Source organism: Ursus americanus, chromosome 13, assembly GCF_024610735.1.
Source record: "Ursus americanus isolate L20-20 chromosome 13, mUrsAme1.1.p, whole genome shotgun sequence".
NCBI lineage: Eukaryota > Metazoa > Chordata > Mammalia > Carnivora > Ursidae > Ursus > Ursus americanus.
In genome coordinates this window covers 9,727,880-9,749,282 of record NC_142139.1, presented here as the reverse complement: position 1 = coordinate 9,749,282, position 21,403 = coordinate 9,727,880, and the positions used below count along the sequence as shown (strand labels likewise).

Genomic DNA, 21,403 nt, shown 5'->3' with positions numbered 1-21,403 from the left:
CAATATTCTCAGCTCTCTTATGTGTCTCAAATCTCTCTCTCTCTCTCTCTCTCACACACACACACACACACACATACACACACACTATTCTCGTCATCAGCTAAACATCTTTATGTAGGTCCCATCCTAAAAGGTATATAGAAAGAACCTTTCTGAATTCCCTGTTCCCTTCCAGATACTACTCTATAATACTCTAATTTGTTTCTTCTCCCTGGAACATTTTTGTTCCTCCTCTCATAGTTTCTCCTTTTTGAACTCCTGTTATTTTCAGGAGTGTTTCCGATCAGTTCTTGAGGACTCCATTGCTCCCCCTAATTTTATATCTGTGTTTTCCAATGTGTTTGAGACAGTCCTTTGGGCCTCTAATTCAGTTCCTAACCAGTTCTGATTCCTCTAATTTTTAAACTGAGTTTATATGATTTGATTCCATTTTTGTTAACTTTTATTTTATTTTTTAAAGATTTTATTTATTTGAGAGAGAGAGAGAACACAAGCAGGGTGAGGGACAGAGGGAGAAGCAGACTCCCTGCTGAGCTGCGACCCGGACGTGGGGCTCAATCCTGGGACTCCCGGATCATGACCTGAGCAGAAGGCAGACACTTAACTGGCTGAGCTACCCAGGCACCCCCATTTTTGTTAATTTTTAAGAGTGGTTTTGGAGCGCTTTGGTGGCTCTGTCGGTTAAGTGTCTGACTTTTAGGGTTTTTTTGTTTGTTTGTTTGTTTGTTTGTTTGTTTGTTTTAAAGATTTTATTTATTTATTTGACAGAGATAGAGACAGCCAGCGAGAGAGGGAACACAAGCAGGGGGAGTGGGAGAGGAAGAAGCAGGTTCATAGCGGAGGAGCCTGATGTGGGGCTCGATCCCATAACGCCGGGATCACGCCCTGAGCCGAAGGCAGACGCTTAACCGCTGTGCCACCCAGGCGCCCCCTGACTTTCAGATTTGGCTCAGGTCATGATCACAAGGTCATGAGATGGAGCCCTGGGAGGGCTCCATGCTCAGGGGGGAGTCTGGTTGAGATTCTCTCTCTCCCCCTTCCTCTGCCCCTACCCCTGTGCTCACTCGTGCTCTCTCTCTCTAAAACAAATGAATAAATCTTTAAAAACAAAAATAATTAAAAGTTGTTTAAAATTAGTAATTAAATTGTTAAGGGCATTTATTAATTTTACCCTCCCATTTCACTAGGAACCACCTATTCTGGATTCCTTCACCTTTCTTCAACCGAGGTGGTGGTTCCCTTAGATCTGTTATCATTTTCTTTTAACTACTCATGTCCCTATTCAGGCTTGGTGGTCCTGTAAAGCTGCGAGGATCTAATCAGGTGGCCATCTCATTAATACTTAAAGCACAGTAGCCTTTGCTCTTACGAGCTTAAGATATGTTGGAATAAAATACCAATTCTCTGATGATCTGCTCAGCTTCCAGATCCCCGGCTGCAATTGTAACTGTCCTGAAAGCACACCTGTGTAGCTCATCTCCAACTCTCCTAGGGGTGGGAAATCCAACAAACCGTCCTGGGTCCAACGTGTTATACAAAAGGGATCATCTTTTCCAGAAGGGAAATTTTGATTCACGAGAACTATGGAAACCCAGTCACTTCATGATTCTTTCTGCCGTGGCCCTCAGTGTTTGGCCCAACTCAAAAGGAAACAAGGGTCAGAGATGGCATCTGAGCCTTCTGTGATGTGTACGCTCCGTGGGTTCTATCAGCCAGTCTGCCCAGCCTAGTGCCTCAGTTATCAGATCAGATTGCCTCATTTTGCTAGGGTAGTACATTCAAGTGGCCATCTTTCCAGATTCCCGCCCTCCTCTTTCAACCTTACTGGGAACACATGTTTTTAAGGTACAAGCTGAGAAAACACTTCCTCCTGGAAGGTTTCACTGACTTCTCAAGTCTAAGTCACCCATTCTCTCATGTGTTAGGAAAGCACTCTGGTCTTTTCTCACTATGGAAACTGTCTCACATGTTGCAATTACCTGTTTACTTGACCCAAGTCCACACATACACTTTAAGTTAATCAAGGCCAGCAAATGAGTTTTTCTTATCAAGAGTTCTCACCAGGAAAAAAAAAAAAAAAAAGATATCACCATGGACTTACACAGAGTAGCACCAGTCAGCATGTGTTGAATAGTTTGATTTAATTTAATTGATTTGAATATAATATTAAATGAGATCCACCAGGTTCAGGTATTGAGATGGATGCCATTGGTGCTTTAGCCACTCCCCTGACTCCATGAGAGAATTTGAACCACCAGAATCTGAAGTTCTCTCCCAGCTTAGAGCACAGTATCATCCCCTTCAGATGCCCAGTTTTGTCATATCTATGTACAACCACCTGTGTGGTTTTGCATTTTTTGTATGTTATACATCTCCTGTGGTACCTTATTTCACATTTTTCCTTCAAGTAAATGACTTTTCACCTCAAATAAAATAATTTAAAGCAGAAACTCTATATCATCTATAAGCAGGAGAACAGTTATTGCATATCAAACAGAAAAAATGTAAAAAAAAAAAGTACATCGAAGACAAAAATAACTGTATCATCAGTCTGCTTCACTTTGCCTACATACTAATATTAAATCAACTGTTTAGGTAAATAGAATCATGAAGACTAATAAAAGGATACTTAGATTGTTGCCACATGAATTGCACTTAATTGATTTTAAGGAAATCATTTTTTAAAAGGTTTTATTTGTTTATTTGAGACACAGAGAGAGAGAGAGAGAGAGGGAGAGAGAGAATGAGCAGGAGGACTGGGGGGAAAGACGAAGGGAGAGGGAGAAGCAGACTCCAGCTGAGCAGGGAGCCCAACATGGGGCTGGATCCCAGCACCCCTGGAATCATGACCTGAGCCAAAGGCAGACGCTTAATCAACTGAGCCACCCAGGTGTCCCTTAAGGAAATCATTTTAACACCAGAAAAAAATTGGTCTTCTGCATATTACTTTTTGAACAAAAATTTTGCTGAAGTAGTATTCGTCTCTTCTTTTGTTGCCATATATAACCCTTTGCCTCCTTTTTGCTATAGGAACAACTGCACTTTATTTATTCCTTCTTATGCACCCTTCCATCATCAGCAATCTTCCCAGTCCCAAAACGTTTGAAGAAGTTCAATTCTTTAATGGCAACAACTACCACAAGGGAATTGATTGGTAAGGAAAATAACAAAAAATAAAGACCATTATTAACACATGCTTAATCACAGCAGAGCAATTATAGACATATGCATGGCATCTACATAATTACAGCATAAATTTGTTATGCTCAATTCTACTATAGTGAATTAGAAATTAATTTATAACGGCGATATGTTTAATCAGTGTTGCCTATAATTTGATTTGGACAGTGCAATAATGATCATATTTTTCTGGTAAATTAATATGATTGAATAAAGAAGATTATGAAATATTTTTGTCAGAATTATTCATAAAGATATTTAAAATTCTGCTTAAGCATATTATTATTTTACTGTGACTAGAATTTCTTTAACTACATAATTTGTCTTCACAAATGATGCTTGAGGAAACAAATGAAAAAGTTATTTTATACTGTGACATGTATCTTCATTAACCACATAGACTATAAAATGTTGTATTATAATATAAGCTGATAGTTGTCATACAAATAATAACATAGCATTTCCAAAACCATATTAATGCCAGCCGTGCACATGCATAAAAGGAATATTACTTTGCATTTAATAAATTATGAAAAATCTAAAAATCACAATATTTTCCCTAAACTGAAATAGAATAAACCTGATATTAGAACTGGTCTTTACTCTGGAGCTTCTTTCAAGCTTTATCCCAATTTTCTAAGAAAATATCGCTCTGATTCCAACTTCCAGTAATATAAGGCAAATCTCCTCCAAGGAGAATTCCCCTAAACGCATACCTCTGTAGTGTGTAACTTTATGTCAACACCACATATGAGCCTGTCCCCAAAAAGAGGCCTGTTCTGTTTAGACCCTGCTAGGGTTAGAGTAGGGGAGGGGCAATGCCAGTGAGCAGATCTGGCTTCCTATCACGTGTAGAGATGCACCCACTCTGCACCTAAGATATTACTATTCTACCTTACTTTAAAAAGACGAAATGAATTTTGGAAGTGCATGCAAGTTACTAAAAGCAGAACAGCAATTTTCTCTTATCTGCGAGCTCAAATGGAACACAAATTGTTAAGCAGGAATATAGATGAGACTTTTCACCACTTCGCATTTGGGAAACATAATAACAAATGTCAAAGAGGAAAATAAGTGTCTTATATGAATTCTTAATTGCTCTCATTATTTATTTCTAGAACATTTGAGGGTTAGAGAAGTGATGAGGTGTAAGGAGGATTACACACATAATTAAAGCCTTGCACTAAGTTAACCTCTGAACATATTGATTCCATAATCTACACACAGAGGTATGTTCTGACAGCATATGGAGGAGTGAACCTACCGAGGCACCACAGGATCAACTAGCAGGAAATATCCTCTTAATGACTCTGGATAGACTATAATGTGTTCACATTGCTACACATACTACAAATTATGCAGAAGTTAAAAAGGAGGAGAGCAGCTATGCCCTACTCTGTTTAGGATTTTATAGCTCTTCTGACTTACACATCCTCCTCTCTTGCGCACTTCCATCTTAAATTAAAAATTTTGCATTCAAGTTTGCAAACAAGAATTTACTATTTTAAAATATTTACTAGGCAATACTGTGTAATTTGCCTTTTGCCAAGGGTAAACTTAATTTTTCTGGGTTTGGCTTCTGATAGCAGAGAACATCAACCCAAATCCAAAAGATTTTCCCTCTCTTCTTAACAATCCACCTATTTCAAATCCCTCTTTCCCCTGCCCTACATAGTTCATTAGAACAGTAATACTTCAGCTTGTCTTCATAGTCAAAGTGTATAGAATAGCCATGATTTCAACTATTATAACTCTAATAATTAGAAATCAATATAAATGAATGTAAAAATGTTCAATTAATCCATAGCATGTTAGAGAAAAACTTAGATCTCAGATTATTTTTCTCTGCCTTCAGGTATATGGACTTTTTTCCTACTCCATCCAACATTACAAGTGACTTTCTATTTGAAAAGAGTGCTAATTACTTCCATTCAGAAGAAGCTCCCAAGCGAGCAGCATCTCTGGTCCCCAAAGCCAAGATCATCACCATCCTCATCGACCCCTCAGACAGGGCATACTCTTGGTACCAGGTATGAAGCAGTAAAAAATATTTTTAAAAACATTCGACCATGGCTGAAATATAAGCAATGGTGAATACCAAAATAAAGTCTAGATATCCAGATGTATTTAACAGCCAAATGGTACAGAGCTAACGTCCCCCAAAAAAGAAAAGAAAAGAAAAGAAATCGTAAATAATAAAAGCTGAACATTTGATTCATGTGAAGTTGGGCAAGGAATTTCAAACATAAAGTAATAGAAAACATCAAACATAAAGGATTAATAGATTGACTAGACAGTATAAACATGTAAAATATTAGTCTATCAGAATTAACAAAAGAAAAGTACATATCCAAGTAGAGAATCTTTAATAATACATGGTAAATGGTTTAGGACCCTTAACGTGTAAGAAAAAAAAGGTTCTGTAAATTGGTAAAAATAAAAAATATAATATCTCAATAGAAAAATGAGCAAATAAACAGAATGCATAGGTAGATATTTCACATACACAAAGACAGCCACAAATGTGACTGCTCAACAATTTATATGAAAAATGATCAACCCAATTAGGGAGCAACAAAATATAAATCAAAATGATAAGTATTTTTGAGTATCGTCTTGACAAAAATTGTAATGTTTATTCTCCCTGCTGGCAAGGGTGTGATGGCAAAGATATTCAAACATTCCAATAGCAGGGTATAGATGGAGATCTTTTCTGAACACCAATTTGGCAATAATTACCAAAATAGTTTTGTAAAGGTCCTGTTGTGTTATGGATCCTCTTCTGGAATCAATCATAAAGAAACTTCAAAGGGATAGACAAATATTTATCCCTTTCTATACCACAGTACTAGTCAAACAATAATAACAATAAAAGTAAAAGTAAATACCCAACAATATAAATTCGTGTCACACTGCAGTCCAATATTCTGCAACAATATTTAGTGGTGGTTTTAATCAGTAGAATATTAATTAAACATTGTGTCCATTTTAATGTGTGGATAAATATTAATCAAATAATCACAAAGATATATAATTAAAAATTTTGAATGCTCTGTGAGGAAATTTGTAAGGTACTAAGAAAGCATTCTCTAGAGAAATAAACTTTAGACTTAAGACTGAAGAATGAGTCCGTATAAACTAAGGGGGATAGAAGGAGAGTCGGGGAAAGGGAAAAGTATATGTGGTTCCCTGGGTGCAAGGATTAGCACATTTAAAGAACTAAGAAAACTTCGATGTGGTTAGAGAGCAAAACCCGAGGTGGAGACCGGTGGGAGATGAGTCTGAGATGTACACAGACGCCAGAACTCGGGTGGGGGAACCATGTGGCTGCCATTCTTCAAGCAACTGAAAGCCTTTGAAGAGTTAAGCCAGTATGTGACTGCCAGATTTCCTGTTGAGGCTGCTGAGAAATAGAGGCAGCATTGACAGCAAGAGTTAGGTATAGACTGAGGGAAGCATAAAGGATCAAGGGACGTGTAGGGATTAAAACCAACAGAACCTGGTGAGGAAACAGTGTCAAGGATGAACCAAATTTCTGATGTGGACAACAGGATTATGAGTACATATTCCCATAAAAATAGAAGCACTGAAGAAGGACACGGGACTGGTTCAGGGGAGGGCTGCTAAAGATGTGGTACAAATGGTGATCGTGGGGTATGGAATCACTGTTGTCTGGAGAAGAACAGTAGAGTCAGCAGGCATTCTGGGGAGAGGTCAGAACTGAAGACAGAAATTTGTGAATCAGAGGCCAAAAGCCACAAAAATGGTGAAACTGCCTAAGGAGAGAGTTTAGAGAAGCAAAGTATAGAGAATGATGAGGCAGCCACGGAGATAAGAGAACACAGCCAGAGGAGTAGAAGGAAAAATCCAGGAGTGTGATGACACTGAATACAAGGGGCTGGAGTACTACCAAATGGAGGAGGTGACCACAGTGTCAAAGCGCTGCTAAGAAATTAGAAAGTTCGGCAAAACAAGGCCTGAATTATTTTCTCTGAGTTGAAAGGCATGGAGGCAAGTAGAACCTTTAGCGACAGAATGAGAAGAACAAAACCAGATGGATTTGGTGGAGGAAAAACTAAGTGGGAAGAACAAATAGAAACGCGAGATTTCAAAGGGGAAAAACAAGACCCACGCTTATTACAGAGACGTTAAAGTGGGTTCAAGGAAACTGTGATTTAGGGTGGTAGTGATTTGAATCATGAGAGGTTTCCAAAAAGGAGAGATGTTTAAGGCCCAGGAGAGAAACTGGAAATCAGTCCTGTGACCATCCTGAGGTGGGGCCAGGAAGAGATGACTATAGGAAATAGCTTAGATGGGAGGGAAGCATCCAGACTTCCCTTGTCTTGTGCAGGGACCCTCCTGGCCAGCTGATGGAGTCTATGGGTCCCATTTCAGGAACACGTTTTAAAAGCACAAAACTATGCAGAATTACAGAGAAACAACTTTCTTAAAATATAATTGTCAAAGTAATTTTTAAATCAGTAACAAATTTTTATTTATTTAACAATGAAATGCCCAGATCTAATGGCAAGACTAATGCTGCTGTAATGTTGAAGTAAGGGCAAGCACGGACAGCGTTTGGATATGCCTGAAACACCTGTAATGTGGTACAAAAATAGCTGGTTTTTATTGGTGGTAAAATCACAGGTATAATAAAAGCAAAATTTTATTTAAAAGTTACTGAAAATAAAAAGACTGTTTTTTTTTCCAGATCCAAGTTCATAGACCCTCTGAATTATATCAGTAGAGCTCTGGTTAAGAATCCTCCCATTGAAACGTAAGAGTTAGAAGAGAGGATAAATGTATATGCTGGTAAATTTGAAGGTCTGAGATAGAGAAATTGAAGTGATTCCGATGGGCTCTTCTTCCTTTGGAAAGTTGAGAATGAGTTAATCTGATGAAAAAGAAGGAGATAATTTGGGAGACAGCACTTTGAGGAGACAAAAAAGGCAATGTGAAATCTTTGTACAGGGGTGTAATAAAGTTGACCACAGAAATGTAAAATTGCTGATAGCTGTGAAGGCCTAATTAAAGGTGATCTTGAATTTGTGGTGGTAATAATGTACGTGCACTAAAATCCCCTGATATGAGTGCATTTGTGTATGGGTATGTTTAATGCATATATAAATTAATGCCCCAAAAACAAGACTAAAAAGGAATTTTTAAAGAACATACAAGTAATTTCTATTTTTTATTACTTCTTTATTCATTTATTTTTTATCCATTCTTTACTTTTTTATTCATTCTTTTTCTTGACTTTCTTCGATAAATATTTATGGCCAAGAACAAATAAAAATGAACAGAAAAATGTGACCCTATACATTGGGGTTGCAAGAGGTCAGGGATCCTAGGAGAACACCTGAATTGGGAGCAAGATCCAAATATTATTATTAGAATCCATGAGTCACTGTCTCCCTCAAGATAGAAAAATGTGCCTTTCTCTCTTTATGAAAACTCATATTGCAAAGCAACATAAACTTACTTTTTAAAAAAAATGACAAAAGCATTGAAATATTAAAGCTTCCTTAAAAAATTTTGAATACAAGTACTTGGGGTCAAATGTTGTACATTCTCCTAGCAGAAAGCGTAGAACAAATTTATATGAATCTTTTTTCACATAGATTAAACTATTTAAATAAAAGAGAATCTGTGCCTGCTTTTTCAAGTAAATTCTTTGAACATACGTGCTTTAAAGAAATTATTTTTCCCGATATTTTTATTGTCATATTGCTAAGAGTAGGGTCCCCAAACTGCTCCACGTTTCAAAATAATGCAGCCTATTACTTAGCTAGTCCTGTCTATTCAGTAAATACCATAAATCCAAAGCTCAGCAGGTGTAATTCAGAAACCCCTACAAATGTCACCTGCCACTGTAATTTCTACTCCACATTTTTATAATGGGCCTCACAAAGAAGCTATAGTGTTATTTTTTTTTCCATAAAATATGTCCCTTTGTGACTTCTGGTCATATTTTTATGCTAATCTTCTTAGTTTCTGGAAGATAAAGAAAAGTTGGTGTTAAACTTTTATAAATCAGTGTAGGGCAGGTTAAGTACAGTTCCATATTATCACTGCTTAAAATAGAAATTTTAGCATTAACATATTAATATGCACATAGTATTTTTATATCCTTTATTCAAGTTATATAGTTTCTAAACATTGTATTAATTCAATATATTATGTTGTCTCTATGTACTCAGCATAATGCATATACATATAAGAATGTCAATAACTACAGAATAATGAGAGGCCTTCAAAAGTTTTATTAGTTCCACCAACCTACCACTCACTGGTTACTGTTGAACCACTTCTTACTCATCTTTACTTTTTTAATTTTTATTTCTAACTCACATAGATGACCTGCTGTTACACAATTGTATCAGGTCCTAATACACTCCCATCCTCATCTTGTGGTTAATGTTCTTTATCTTAAACTTTTATATATCTTCCAAAACCAATTCATCCATTCCTATTACTCATCCACTTTCACTCAAACTTAAGGCATCAAGTTCTCTTAGTTTCTATGTTTATTTTTTTCGACTTATAAAAACCTCTGTTATTACATTGTAGCTCAAAAATGTCAACCACTTAAAAAGATCCCTTCATCTTTCATTCAGAACTGATCACTGATTGGTCTGGCTACCACAGCAATATATATGATTCTGGTCAAATATTTGACTTCATTATAGTCTGTTAATCTATTGCTTCCTGTAGAAAACTTTTATTTCTTTGAAGATAGAGATTACATTTTGCTTATATCTTTTTATCCCCAGAATCTACAGCAGTTTTTTGTTCTGGTAAGGAGCTTAGTGAGTGTTTATGAAATTGTATTGACTGCTAAATTCATCTCTCATTGTATTAGGCTCTTGAGCCTACTATTGATGGTTTGATATGAAAGACTCAGAGGATTTGATACTGAAAAGTAGTAGTGAATCAGTACTTGGAAATTAGTGGGGATAAATGGAAATTCTTGGGAGAGCAATAGGAAAGGACTTTGGGCAACATCAACATCGTTATGACACCCAGACTCGTATTAGGAATACACATCCGCTTTCCCTGCACTCATAGTATCTGCCACACAAGGGTATTGAGGAAACGTCAGAACCTGTAGGAGTAGCTGTGATTAGACAATGAGCAGAGTAATATATAAATCTGCTCTTGCCAATCTAAATCTCTTTTCACTGGGCTTGATTTGTCTAGTCCCTGATATCTATTCATTTTTAATCAGACCCATGAAGAAAATCCTATACTCTGTCTTTTGCCTTGTATGTAGACATTTTAGACATGAAGACAACCACAGGCTTATGTGCATACCACTTGATATACATGGAAAGCTTGTACTTTAAATAAGCAATATGCCATTGCCTAGGTTTTAATATATGCACTTTTCACTTTATTTTTTCATTCTAAAATTAATTTATCATTTTCATTCCTTTTTGGAAATAAAAGACACACACATGTACATACATCAAATACAAATATGCACACATATCTCTGCATGCATAAAGAAAACCAATTTTACAATTGACTTCCTTGTTAAAGCACCAACGATCTCATGAAGATCCAGCTGCCCTGAGGTTTAATTTCTATGAAGTTATCACAACCGGACATTGGGCCCCATCTGACCTGAAAGCTTTACAAAGGAGATGCCTAGTACCTGGATGGTATGCGGTCCACATAGAAAGATGGCTAACTTACTTTGCTACTTCGCAGGTAAGGTCCTCAAATTAATTTCTTCTGTTTAATATACCTTAGCTGTATTGCACTTGACAAACAGAAAATAAGAAATAACATTACCACAGACAACAATTCATAATGGGACAATCATACCTAAAGAAGATATGTGGATTTTTATATTTTTAATGTCAATAATAGTATTAAAATGTTAAGTGGCCGTGAAACATATTCTTGGGATCTTCTTTTGGGTAGTAGCTGGTCTCAAAGTGTTGAGTCCTCACATGAGAGACATCATGTGATCCATAAGCAGTAACTCAACTACTCAGAGAATAGCCATTTAGACAATACCTTTATGGAACACCACATGCAGATAGTCTGACATCTGTCCTCTAGGGCACTTAGAAAGGAAGGAAGAGGTCATGCACTCGACTGTCAAAATGGAAAATGCCATAGCAGCTCCAGGAAAGTGGGATAGACCAAGAGGTAAGGATTTGAGGGAACATCCACATTATTTATATTCTTTACTCCCGATCAGGTCATGACCAAAACCTGAGTTCTTTGTCATGTGTGTAAGTAGAATAGATGAGTAATTTTCATCTGTATGCCATTTCCAAGTCTTTGGCTCCAAAGTTAGCTCAGGGGATTCTGTCAGCTGGTTAATTATCTGATTACCTGACAGATGGAAAATTGAGTATCTACTGACAACTACTAAATCAAGAGAGTATCTGTGTTTATTTCTGATTTACAATCAAGTTAGTTAAGGGTTATAAATGATGCGGATGGCAAACTTCAATTGTTGTTTATTTGGAAGGACACAAGAATAGTAAACATTAAAATGTATCCTAAGTAATGCATATTTTCTTCCATTCACACTGACCTAATTGATTAATGTCATACCAGGTCAAGTGAGGCAGCTCAGTCTATTTAATTTAGTTTTGTTCTTCACAAAGTGACTATTTTTGACTTTATAGTTGCTAATTATTGATGGACAGCAGCTGAGATCTGACCCAGCTACTGTGATGGATGAAGTCCAGAAGTTTCTGGGAGTTACACCTCATTATAATTATTCTGAAGCGCTAACGTGAGTCTATTCTCATGCTTGATTTCATTTCCATTATTTGCCATCATAAATTATCACTGGTAGGTGTGTATATAGCATCATTAATACTAGCTATGAATTTATATATCATTATGCTCCTCAAAAGCAGTCAAAGGAGTATCCTCATTATTCATGTAGTGTCTTCCTTTTGAATACCACAAATACTTTGTTTTTCAAAGTGTCATCCTATAGGCATTTTATATATCACAAACTCTCTTCTTGGTGGGCTTTTTCCCAATATAAGTTTGGTTAAGTAAACTTTTTAGATGCCTACGCTTCAAAAATTGTCCTAGAATTTGAAATTACAAAGGTAAAAAAATATAGTCTCTTCCCCAAGAATTTACAGGTTAGAAATGAAATGCTGATGGCCACCATTAACTCTGTGAAAGTGACCAGTATTGGGGGCAGAATGGGGAAAAGGATAAATTCATATTTTACTTTGTATTTATTAAATTATGTATAACCAAGTGTAATACATATAATCTTCCAGTTATCTATTTTTGCATGACAATCCATCCCCAAACCCACCAGCATATTACCACAGCCATTTTATTATGCTCATGGACTCTGGGGGCTGGGAATTCAGACAAGACACAGCCGGAACAACTTGCCTCGGCTCATAATACACAGGGAGGGAAATGTGACTATCTGGGTATGATCAAATGTCTGGGGATGGAATGTTCTGGAGGTTTCTTCACTTTTTCAGTCATATCTTTGGCTTTTGGACTGGGATGGCTCAAAGGCCAAGCTCAATGGGATGAGACCTCTTCGTGTGGCTTTTGGAGAGTGTAGTGGTTGTGTTCCGAGAAGGAGTGATATGTTAAGGAAGTGTGATCCAAGGCAGCCATCGCCTTCTCTGACCTAGTCTTGCAAGTCGCACAGCATCATTTCAGCTCATTTTATTGATTAACTAAGTCACTGAAGCCAGTACAAATCCATAGAGAGGGCAAGGCGCCTCCCCTTCTTAATGGGGAGGAGCAAGAGCATTCTTCAGAAAAGAATACGGGAGGGGAGATATTGTTGCAATCATCTTAGAAAAATAGAACTGTATACTTGGGTAACTAAAGATGGGGGGAAAGGTAAAGAAGCAAAATAAACAAACAAAACCTCTAGGGAGCCAAAACATATTTTAAAAGGGCATGTACTTGACTCCCTCACAAGGCCTGATACAAAGCCTATTAAATTTTAGGCAAAATTCTAACAAGCCTGATTATATAATTTCCCAGTTCACAGCAGATTAGAATCAGCAATTAGACAATTAGAGAGGGTAATGGAAGGACAGGAAAAGCAGTAATAAGATTGGGTTGTTCCTTATCCACTCAAACAACCCTAATGAAGTTTTTACCTACACATGGAAATAACAACAATACAAGGCATGCCCCTGCTGATTAAGTAGACAAAGCTTCCTAGAATACATTTTACATTAATAGTTATTGATGTTCGCTTGTCTTCCCCTGCCTGCCTGCCTGCAGTGGTTTAGGGAATGGTTCTATCTTGTTTACTACAAATAGTTGCTTATGGTTGAGTAAACCTGTAAAATCATACTTTTCAAGAAGAGATTACAAACAAGGACAGAATATATGGTTTTTAATGTCTCACATCACAAAAATTAATAACTATAGTGATGTTCAAAGTAATAAAAGAAGTCATGTGGCAACCAATTTGTTGCTGTCTCAAAGTTGTCCAACAGTTACTCGAGAAAGGCTTTGCATCTTCATTTCACAATATCGTGCCTTCTAAGATAAAACCATAAAACAATGAATTCATATAACTTAGAAAAAGTAAATGCCCTCTGTTAGGGTATATAACATCAATGCAATAAATGAAACCAGGACAACAAAAGAATGTGGAGTCAAGGTTATGACAGCCCTATCTAAAAGAGTGACTTTCAGTATGGCTCTTCTTCCTGAAGTTGTATTACATTCTGCCTCACAACAGCTGCTGTGGAGACAGGGAGAGACTGCAGCCCATCCTGGGACCTCCATACACCTGAGAGCAAAGGAGATGCTCTCAGTGTGGGTATAAATATCTTGGCTTTGTTGCCAAAACTGTATTTTACCTTAATGCAGTTAAATATTCTCATCCTGAGGCAGAAAATGCTGTTCAGGGGCATAGTTATGCCGACTTCCCCATCTCATTTTGCAGAGCATGCTGAATTGTTTTTCCTCTTGGGAAATTAATGAAAACTAGAGAAAGGACTGTGATAGGCAAGGAGCAGATTGAAAAGGAAAAGTCCAGGTTGGAAATGACTCTGTCTTCCTTTTATCCATTTAACCAGTGATGTATTTAATTTTAATTGATAACATGTACTAGGACAACCGGGACTGCAAGGATCGGGTCTCTAATAATAGGTTGGGCAGGGAACTGTGAAGAAAATTTCCCTCTCCCCCTAAATGAGTTCACATATGTGCAGAGGCAAATTGCAGGTGCACCGGTATTATAGGAATGGGCCCAGGGCAACAAAATATTCTGCAACTAATTAACTTTACATCCCAGTCAATTATGCTTCATCCTTCTAAAACATCTGCTGAGCAACAAAAATGCAAACCTTTTCGATGTTTTATGTATGCAGCAAGTCCCATAGCAATAAATTTTAAATTTCTCTTCTTATTTGGTTTATTCTTCCATTTTTCCTATCTTGTTAGTCCTAAACAAAGGTTTTTATATATCTGAGTTTAAACAATTAGTCCATACATCCTTTCTTTTGTAACTTTATGCAGCTATAGGAGCAAAACATTAGAATTTTCTTTTAAAGTATAGGGACCTGTATTATCCCATAGGATCATTCGCCGTCAACAAAAGAAATGAAGAGTTGTCTAATCTTCCACTCACCACTTCCTCCTTAAAAAGTATAAACATTTTGAACTTGAAAAACTACAGCATTCTTCCAAATTAGAAGTTTTAGTTCATGTTTATATTCACAAAGGTTTACTTACATTACATTCAGTCCCTTTAATATATACCATTGAATTATTTCAAAGAAATCTGTTAACATATTTTGACAGAGAAATCATATTAATAAGCAAATAAATATTTTAAAAGTCCTGTGTATATATGGATTGCAGTTTTGATGATTGGTGCTTGATCTTTTATGGATGAATAGAGAAAATATGAAACTTAATAATTTCAATCTAAGATTGGATTAAAGATTTACAGGTCTTTTTTCATTCAGTAGAAATATTCAAAAATATATAATAACATATAGTTTATTTAATCTCAATTAAACTTTTAAATCAATTCAATGAATACTTATAAAACAGAATTAAATTAAACTGAAACAATGGGCATACCAAAGTGCATTTTCTTTATCCAATCAGTGAAGCTCTCTCACTCAAAATTCTGTATACAATTTATAGTCATTATATTTTTATAATCATGTATATGTTTGATCTTTTGTAGGTTTGATCCCCAAAAGGGCTTTTGGTGTCAACTACTGGAAGGAGGAAAGACCAAATGCCTTGGAAAGAGCAAAGGCCGAAAATATCCACCTATGGATCCAGAGGTAATATTTTCCTAATCTTTGAAATACTTTGATAAAACATTGTGCGTACAACTGTTTCAAAATAAGGGACAATATGTTTGCTTCTTTTTTCTTCTCCTTCTCTGCTCTCAGTGTTTTATATATTAGACTATAGATAGGCTGACAAAGATCAATAATTGATAGATATTCATAGTAATTGTATGCCGTTAGGATGTGGTTGAAACATAAATACTTATTGAACAGTAACTATTTGTAAAGTACTTAAATGAATTGTTTACTAAACAAGTAATTTTGGATAAAATATATAGACATTATTATTATATATTAAATATGCAAATGCAATGCCTGTAAAATGCCTGGATACTGAGTTAAGCAACGGAGAACCGACATGTGGGTGGGGAATTTTCTCCACACCACCAATCAGTGCTCAGACACCAGCTGGGTATCCTACAATTCAACTCAGTTCTGACAATATCTACCCTGAGATAGCATTAGATCCCACAGGTAAGGGCTCATTTCTATAAGACTGTCTCTCCCCAACCTCCGATACCAGTTGCAAGCCCAGCTTGTCACCTGGGCTTCTGACCAACCAACCAGCTACAGATTGAAAGTTCTAACAACCTTCTCCTTGGGTTCAATTCCTTTGCTACTAGTGACTCACAGAACTCACAGAAACATTACTTACCAGATCACATGTTAATTATAAAGGAATATAACTCAGGAATAGCCAGATGGAAGGAATGCACTGGGCAAGTTATGGGGAAAGCCATAAAAGTGAAAGAGTGAGCCACTCTCCTCCAGTCTCCACATGTCCATCAACAAGGAAGTTCTCTACACCAAGTCCTTTTTGGGTTTTTGTTAGAGATTTCATTACAGAGACATAATTGATTAAATCATTGGTAAGTGGCAATTGATTCAATCCCCAGCTCCTCTTTCCTCTGAGGTCATCAGGGTGGGACTTAAAGTTACAACCCTCTAATCACATGGTTGCTTCTCTGAGCAAACAGCCCCCATCCAGGAGGGGTCCAGAAGTCACTTAATTAACATAACAAAAGATACCTTTATAACTCTTTCATTTAGGAAATTCCAAGGATTTTAGGAGCTCTGTGCTAGAAAAGGGACCAAAAACTAGATATATTTTATATCATAAATCACAATATCACAGAGAGGATGCAAGATAAAACAGTTATGAACTCAGATTTATTATAAGAGAGTAAATTAGTTATTGTCATTGATTTATAATAAGATACATAAAGCAATGACAAACTACAAAAGCAGGGGGAAAAAATTTTTTTTTAGAGATTTTATTTATTTATTTGACAGAGAGACAGCCAGCGAGAGAGGGAACACAAGCAGGGGGAGTGGGAGAGGGAGAAGCAGGCTCCCAGTGGAGGAGCCTGATGTGGGGCTAGATCCCAGAACGCCAGGATCACGCCCTGAGCTGAAGGCAGACGCTTAACGACTGAGCTACCCAGGCGCCCCAGGGAAAAAAATTTCTTAATAAAAGTGGTGGCACGGGGCACCTGGGTGGCTCAGTTGGTTAAGCCTCTGCCATCGGCTCAGGTCATGATCCCAGGGTGCTGGAATGGAGTCCCACATTGGGCTCCCTGCTCAGCGGAGCGTCTGCTTCTCCTTCTGCCTCTTCCTGCTGCTCCCCCCGCTTGTGTACTGTCTCTGACAAATACATAAATAAAATCTTTTTAAAAAGGAGGGGGAATGGTTTGAGGAGGTAGACTAAGTTTGGGAAACCCGTTAGCCATCAGCTGAGCCAGATATAAAGAGTATCTCTCCCAAGGCAACGTAGGCAAAGTGATTCAGGTGTTACTATGGAAATAGAAGTACCAGAAATTCCTTGAACTATACCTTTGAACTCAATAATTTCAAAAGAGTTTCAGGTATCACTTTAATCTGCCAAGAAATCAGTGTAATGTTCTCACTACTTTTATAAACATCTTACCCAGACTTTGAAGTGTTTACAATCTGGTTTAAGGGCAGAAATGTAATGAAATATCTGGTGGATGGTACAAGACGAAATGTAGTTGTCTTAAGTCCATTTCCACCGCACACACAAAAGTTGCCAAGGGAATTTTGTGAAGAAAGAGACTCATTTGTGTTAAAATATTGGAAAGGGCTTAAATGAGATGGTATTAACTTTGACCAAAACGAAAACAGTGTTTGGGCCATTGCTCCTATATTTACACAAGGAAAAGTGTTCATCTCTACTATTTTATCAGAGACACAAAACAATGTTCATTGGGTTATAATATATGGTAAATGACATCCAGAGAGAAAACCCAATTATAAATTTTCTGTTTCCCAGAAATACAGGAAAACATAAAGTAAGACTACTGATATTTTTGAGCATTCTTTGTTTTCCCATTCATCTAATAAGGGACAATCATTCCAGTTTGACTAGGAATTTAAGAATCACAAGAAAGTCCATTATAATGATTTTTATAATGAGATCTTATACTATTTTTGAAGTAAAAGCTCTTGCTTTAAAGGCATTAATCTTTGTCCTGAATAAACATAGAAAATATTTTTGCAAAGTTGTAAGTAACTTCTTTAATCATGAATTTCAACTTTTATGGTTATTTATGTTCACTTTTTATGCTATGGCCCAATTTTACAGAAAGTGACCAATTTTAAAGGAAATGTCTGTTTTTTTCTAGCTCCCTTTTGTAGATTTGGTACCACTTCAGGTTCCTACCTCATTCTTCTTTAGTGTCATTACTTCTCATCAAATTCTCTCCCTGCATAGACTTGACCAATACCGCAATAAATAAGTGCCTCCATGGTATATAAGCCAGAAAAGATATACCTGAACCTATTTTTATTTTATAGCTACAGTTCTGCCAAATCTTTTCAAAAGGTAATGAGTGATATCTGGGGAACAATCCAAAGAAATGCATATTTTATAGACAACTACATTGTAATAGAATTTTAAGAAATATAGATTGCTTAATTGTGTATAATGAACTAATACCTTCCTTCAATTTTTTTTTTCTTTTTGCTTTCCAGTCTAGAACTTTCCTCTCTAATTACTACCGAGATCATAATGTGGAACTGTCCAAACTGCTGCACAGACTGGGGCAACCTCTGCCATCCTGGCTGAGACAGGAGTTGCAGAAAGTGAGATAGCACTGGAGACAAGAACCAAGGCTCAAAGGATGCTTCCTTTGACTATTCAATAGAAAAGCAAACCCCACAACTTTTATTCCCCTACTGAACTTGTGATTGTCAACAGAGGACTGTGTGAATAAATTTCCTTCTACCTTTTTCATAAAATGAAAACTGTTGTATATGCACGCATTGGCAATTACTAGCATCCATCCCTGTGTGAGCTTCTGGGAAGAAATGTGGGGTTTTGCGGCATTATCCAGTTTCCAGTGTCGAGGGTCATAACACACCCCAGTTCCTCTGTTAACCAAGGTTTCAGAAATTCTACATAAAACTGAGAATCCTAATTATATGCAAGTGACAAATGAGAATCTTGAGGAAATAAGGACAGAGATATCTGTAAAGGAAGGGAGCAGAACCCGATACCTGAATTTAAGGGCTTACATTTTCTCTTTGCTAATTTAAAAACCAGCTTGCTTTTGTGCAAAAAGGAATCTTATGATCCCATACTTTTATTTTGAGCAACTATTATTTATTATATTTAGCCCACGTATTTTCCTCTGTTACTCCTCTTTATGAATTTCCTTGACTTAATAGAGAAGTTGTAAAGTTGCAGCTTCCTGTGTTTGTCGTCTGTTTTCCTTTTATAGAAGGAAAGGTTCCACATTCGCTGATAGTACTATTTTCTCTGGCAGGGCAATCCATTCTCAGTGAATTCTGCAATATGGGTCCAACAAAATCTATCAGAGGTTTTGGGGAAAAGGAGTGAGACTGCATACTCTGTGTATTATTAACTAGTATGTATAAGGCCATCTTTCCATAGGTCCATAACCGTACCATACTAGTAATCTAGGTATCTCCACCTTGACAATGATGTAGTATTTATATATTTTTTCACTATCTATGGGAAAAAAAAAACTTTATTGATAAGATATGGAATGAAAACATCAACATGGGTTTACAGGTAGAGTGGGGCACTTGTGCCTTCTATGTAGTATTATGTCAATCATTTTAAAGCATGGACTTTTATATACGCCAGTACATATACTATTGCAGAAGATTCTGTTTTTAATGCCTATTTAAATATATATATATAATCTAAAACTTACCTCTTTGAACATCACTAATTCTTTAACCTAAACCCTATTTTCAGCCATGCTACCCAACAATTAATTTCTAGAGAAATTAATTTCTCAGAGATTTAGGTTCCTCTCCTATTTGGAGGTTATTGTCATGCTGGTTGAATTTTTATCCCATTTTTCAATAAAGATATATTAAGGCTTTGTTAATCTTTTCAGTGTGATACATGAAGGTAAAATTTCAAGAGAATAGTAAATCAAATGCTTTGGTAACATTACCTGCCAATCCATCCTTCCTCCAGAGTAATTTTTCTACAGGCTATAAATAATATTACTTTTTCTTACAATTTGAGAAATTATGCTTAATATAATTCAATGTATTTAAAGGAAACTGAAGATCATTGTTTATATTTGGTTTTTGTTGTTGTTGTTGTTGTTGTTGTTGTTTTAAGCAAGCAAATGAAATCAAAGCTGAAAGAAAATCAAGAGTTTTCACATATTTTATTTCAGAATTCAACTTTGCATTTATACTTCATTAAATTTTTTTGTTTTCCTGTTGTTTTCCCACTGTATCTAGAGGCTTTGGATCTTTTTGAGAAAATGTGAAAATTTTTCTTGGGCTTGAGTTAATAGAAATCACAAATTATTATTTTGATTGTTCCTTTGAGACTAAAATTCTCAACCTTACTGTTACTTACATGATCATGTGCTTGAAAGCATTGCACTGAGCACACTATAATGACAGTACCTGGGTATTTAGACCTCTAACACTTGATGTATTTGTTCACTAGCTTCCTCCAGTTTATATTCTAACATTTTCTTTTTTGAACTAGAGATTAACTTTTTTCCCCAAGTGAGATAACAGAAATGTTCTTAGGAAAAAAGGGGAGATACTTTTCATATTAAGTAAAATTCACACAAGTCAAAGTCCAACTGATCACCAAATTTGTAAAACTATAACTCATTTTTGGCATTTTCTCATTTTTTCCTAAGTCATGTATACAGTATCATTCACCTATCTACAGACATCAGAGAGTAAAATTCCCCCAAATTCAACCAGTCTTTTCTCGCTGGCTCATTTCAATTAGTGTGTACATTTTCCTTATTAAAATTGAAATGAAGAAAAAATAAATTTTAATTATATTATTCATCTTCATCTCATAGTAAACTAATTAGAGGGACTCTGGGCTATGGGAATATTATAATAAATCATGAAAATTTTCAACTTTAAGAGTATCTTGATTTACCCACTGGCTACTTCAGAATTATTGAGTCAAGTTTAATATATGTAACTCTTTAAAATTTTAAGTCAATTCTATTTCATGGTCTTGAATTACATACTTTTTTAAATTTTAAAGAACTTCCTAAAACCTTTAAGCAAGACAGTACCTTCTCCTCTTTTCTTCTTGCAGTTGCCTAACTCACAAATATAATCACTGATTACTTCACATTAATAAAGGCAGGAACAATATTTGATTACAAGCCTACATCAAGATACAATGACATGCTTGTCAAATACCAGTCTTTAAAAATTATATTACAAATCTCATCCAAGACCAAATTTTGCTCGTATTTAACAATGCCCCCCCCCCAAAGAATTGAATAAGCGACAAGGAAGAATGTTAGTGGGAAAAATTTATAGTCCTTTTATTACCGTATTTTTTTCTTAAAAAATGCTCTGAGTCCATTTAAAGATTTTATTTGCCTCAATTTCAACAAATTCATTTATATTTAGCTTATGTAGTTTTTGTTCTTCTATCTTACTGT

General features: G+C 36.1%; 1 protein-coding gene across 1 annotated transcript in view; it reads left to right on the top strand.

Annotated features, from left to right (window-relative positions):
• Positions 1-19,949, top strand: part of NDST4 (N-deacetylase and N-sulfotransferase 4) — a 239,291-nt gene extending 219,342 nt beyond the window's left edge. The window contains exons 8-13 of the mRNA XM_045798645.2: positions 3,031-3,154; positions 5,036-5,210; positions 10,723-10,893; positions 11,829-11,938; positions 15,356-15,458; positions 18,459-19,949. Coding sequence (XP_045654601.1) covers positions 3,031-3,154; positions 5,036-5,210; positions 10,723-10,893; positions 11,829-11,938; positions 15,356-15,458; positions 18,459-18,578 — 803 coding nt within the window. The 3' untranslated portion in view covers positions 18,579-19,949. The remainder of the gene's footprint in view (positions 1-3,030; positions 3,155-5,035; positions 5,211-10,722; positions 10,894-11,828; positions 11,939-15,355; positions 15,459-18,458) is intronic.
• The last annotated feature ends 1,454 nt before the right edge of the window (positions 19,950-21,403 follow it).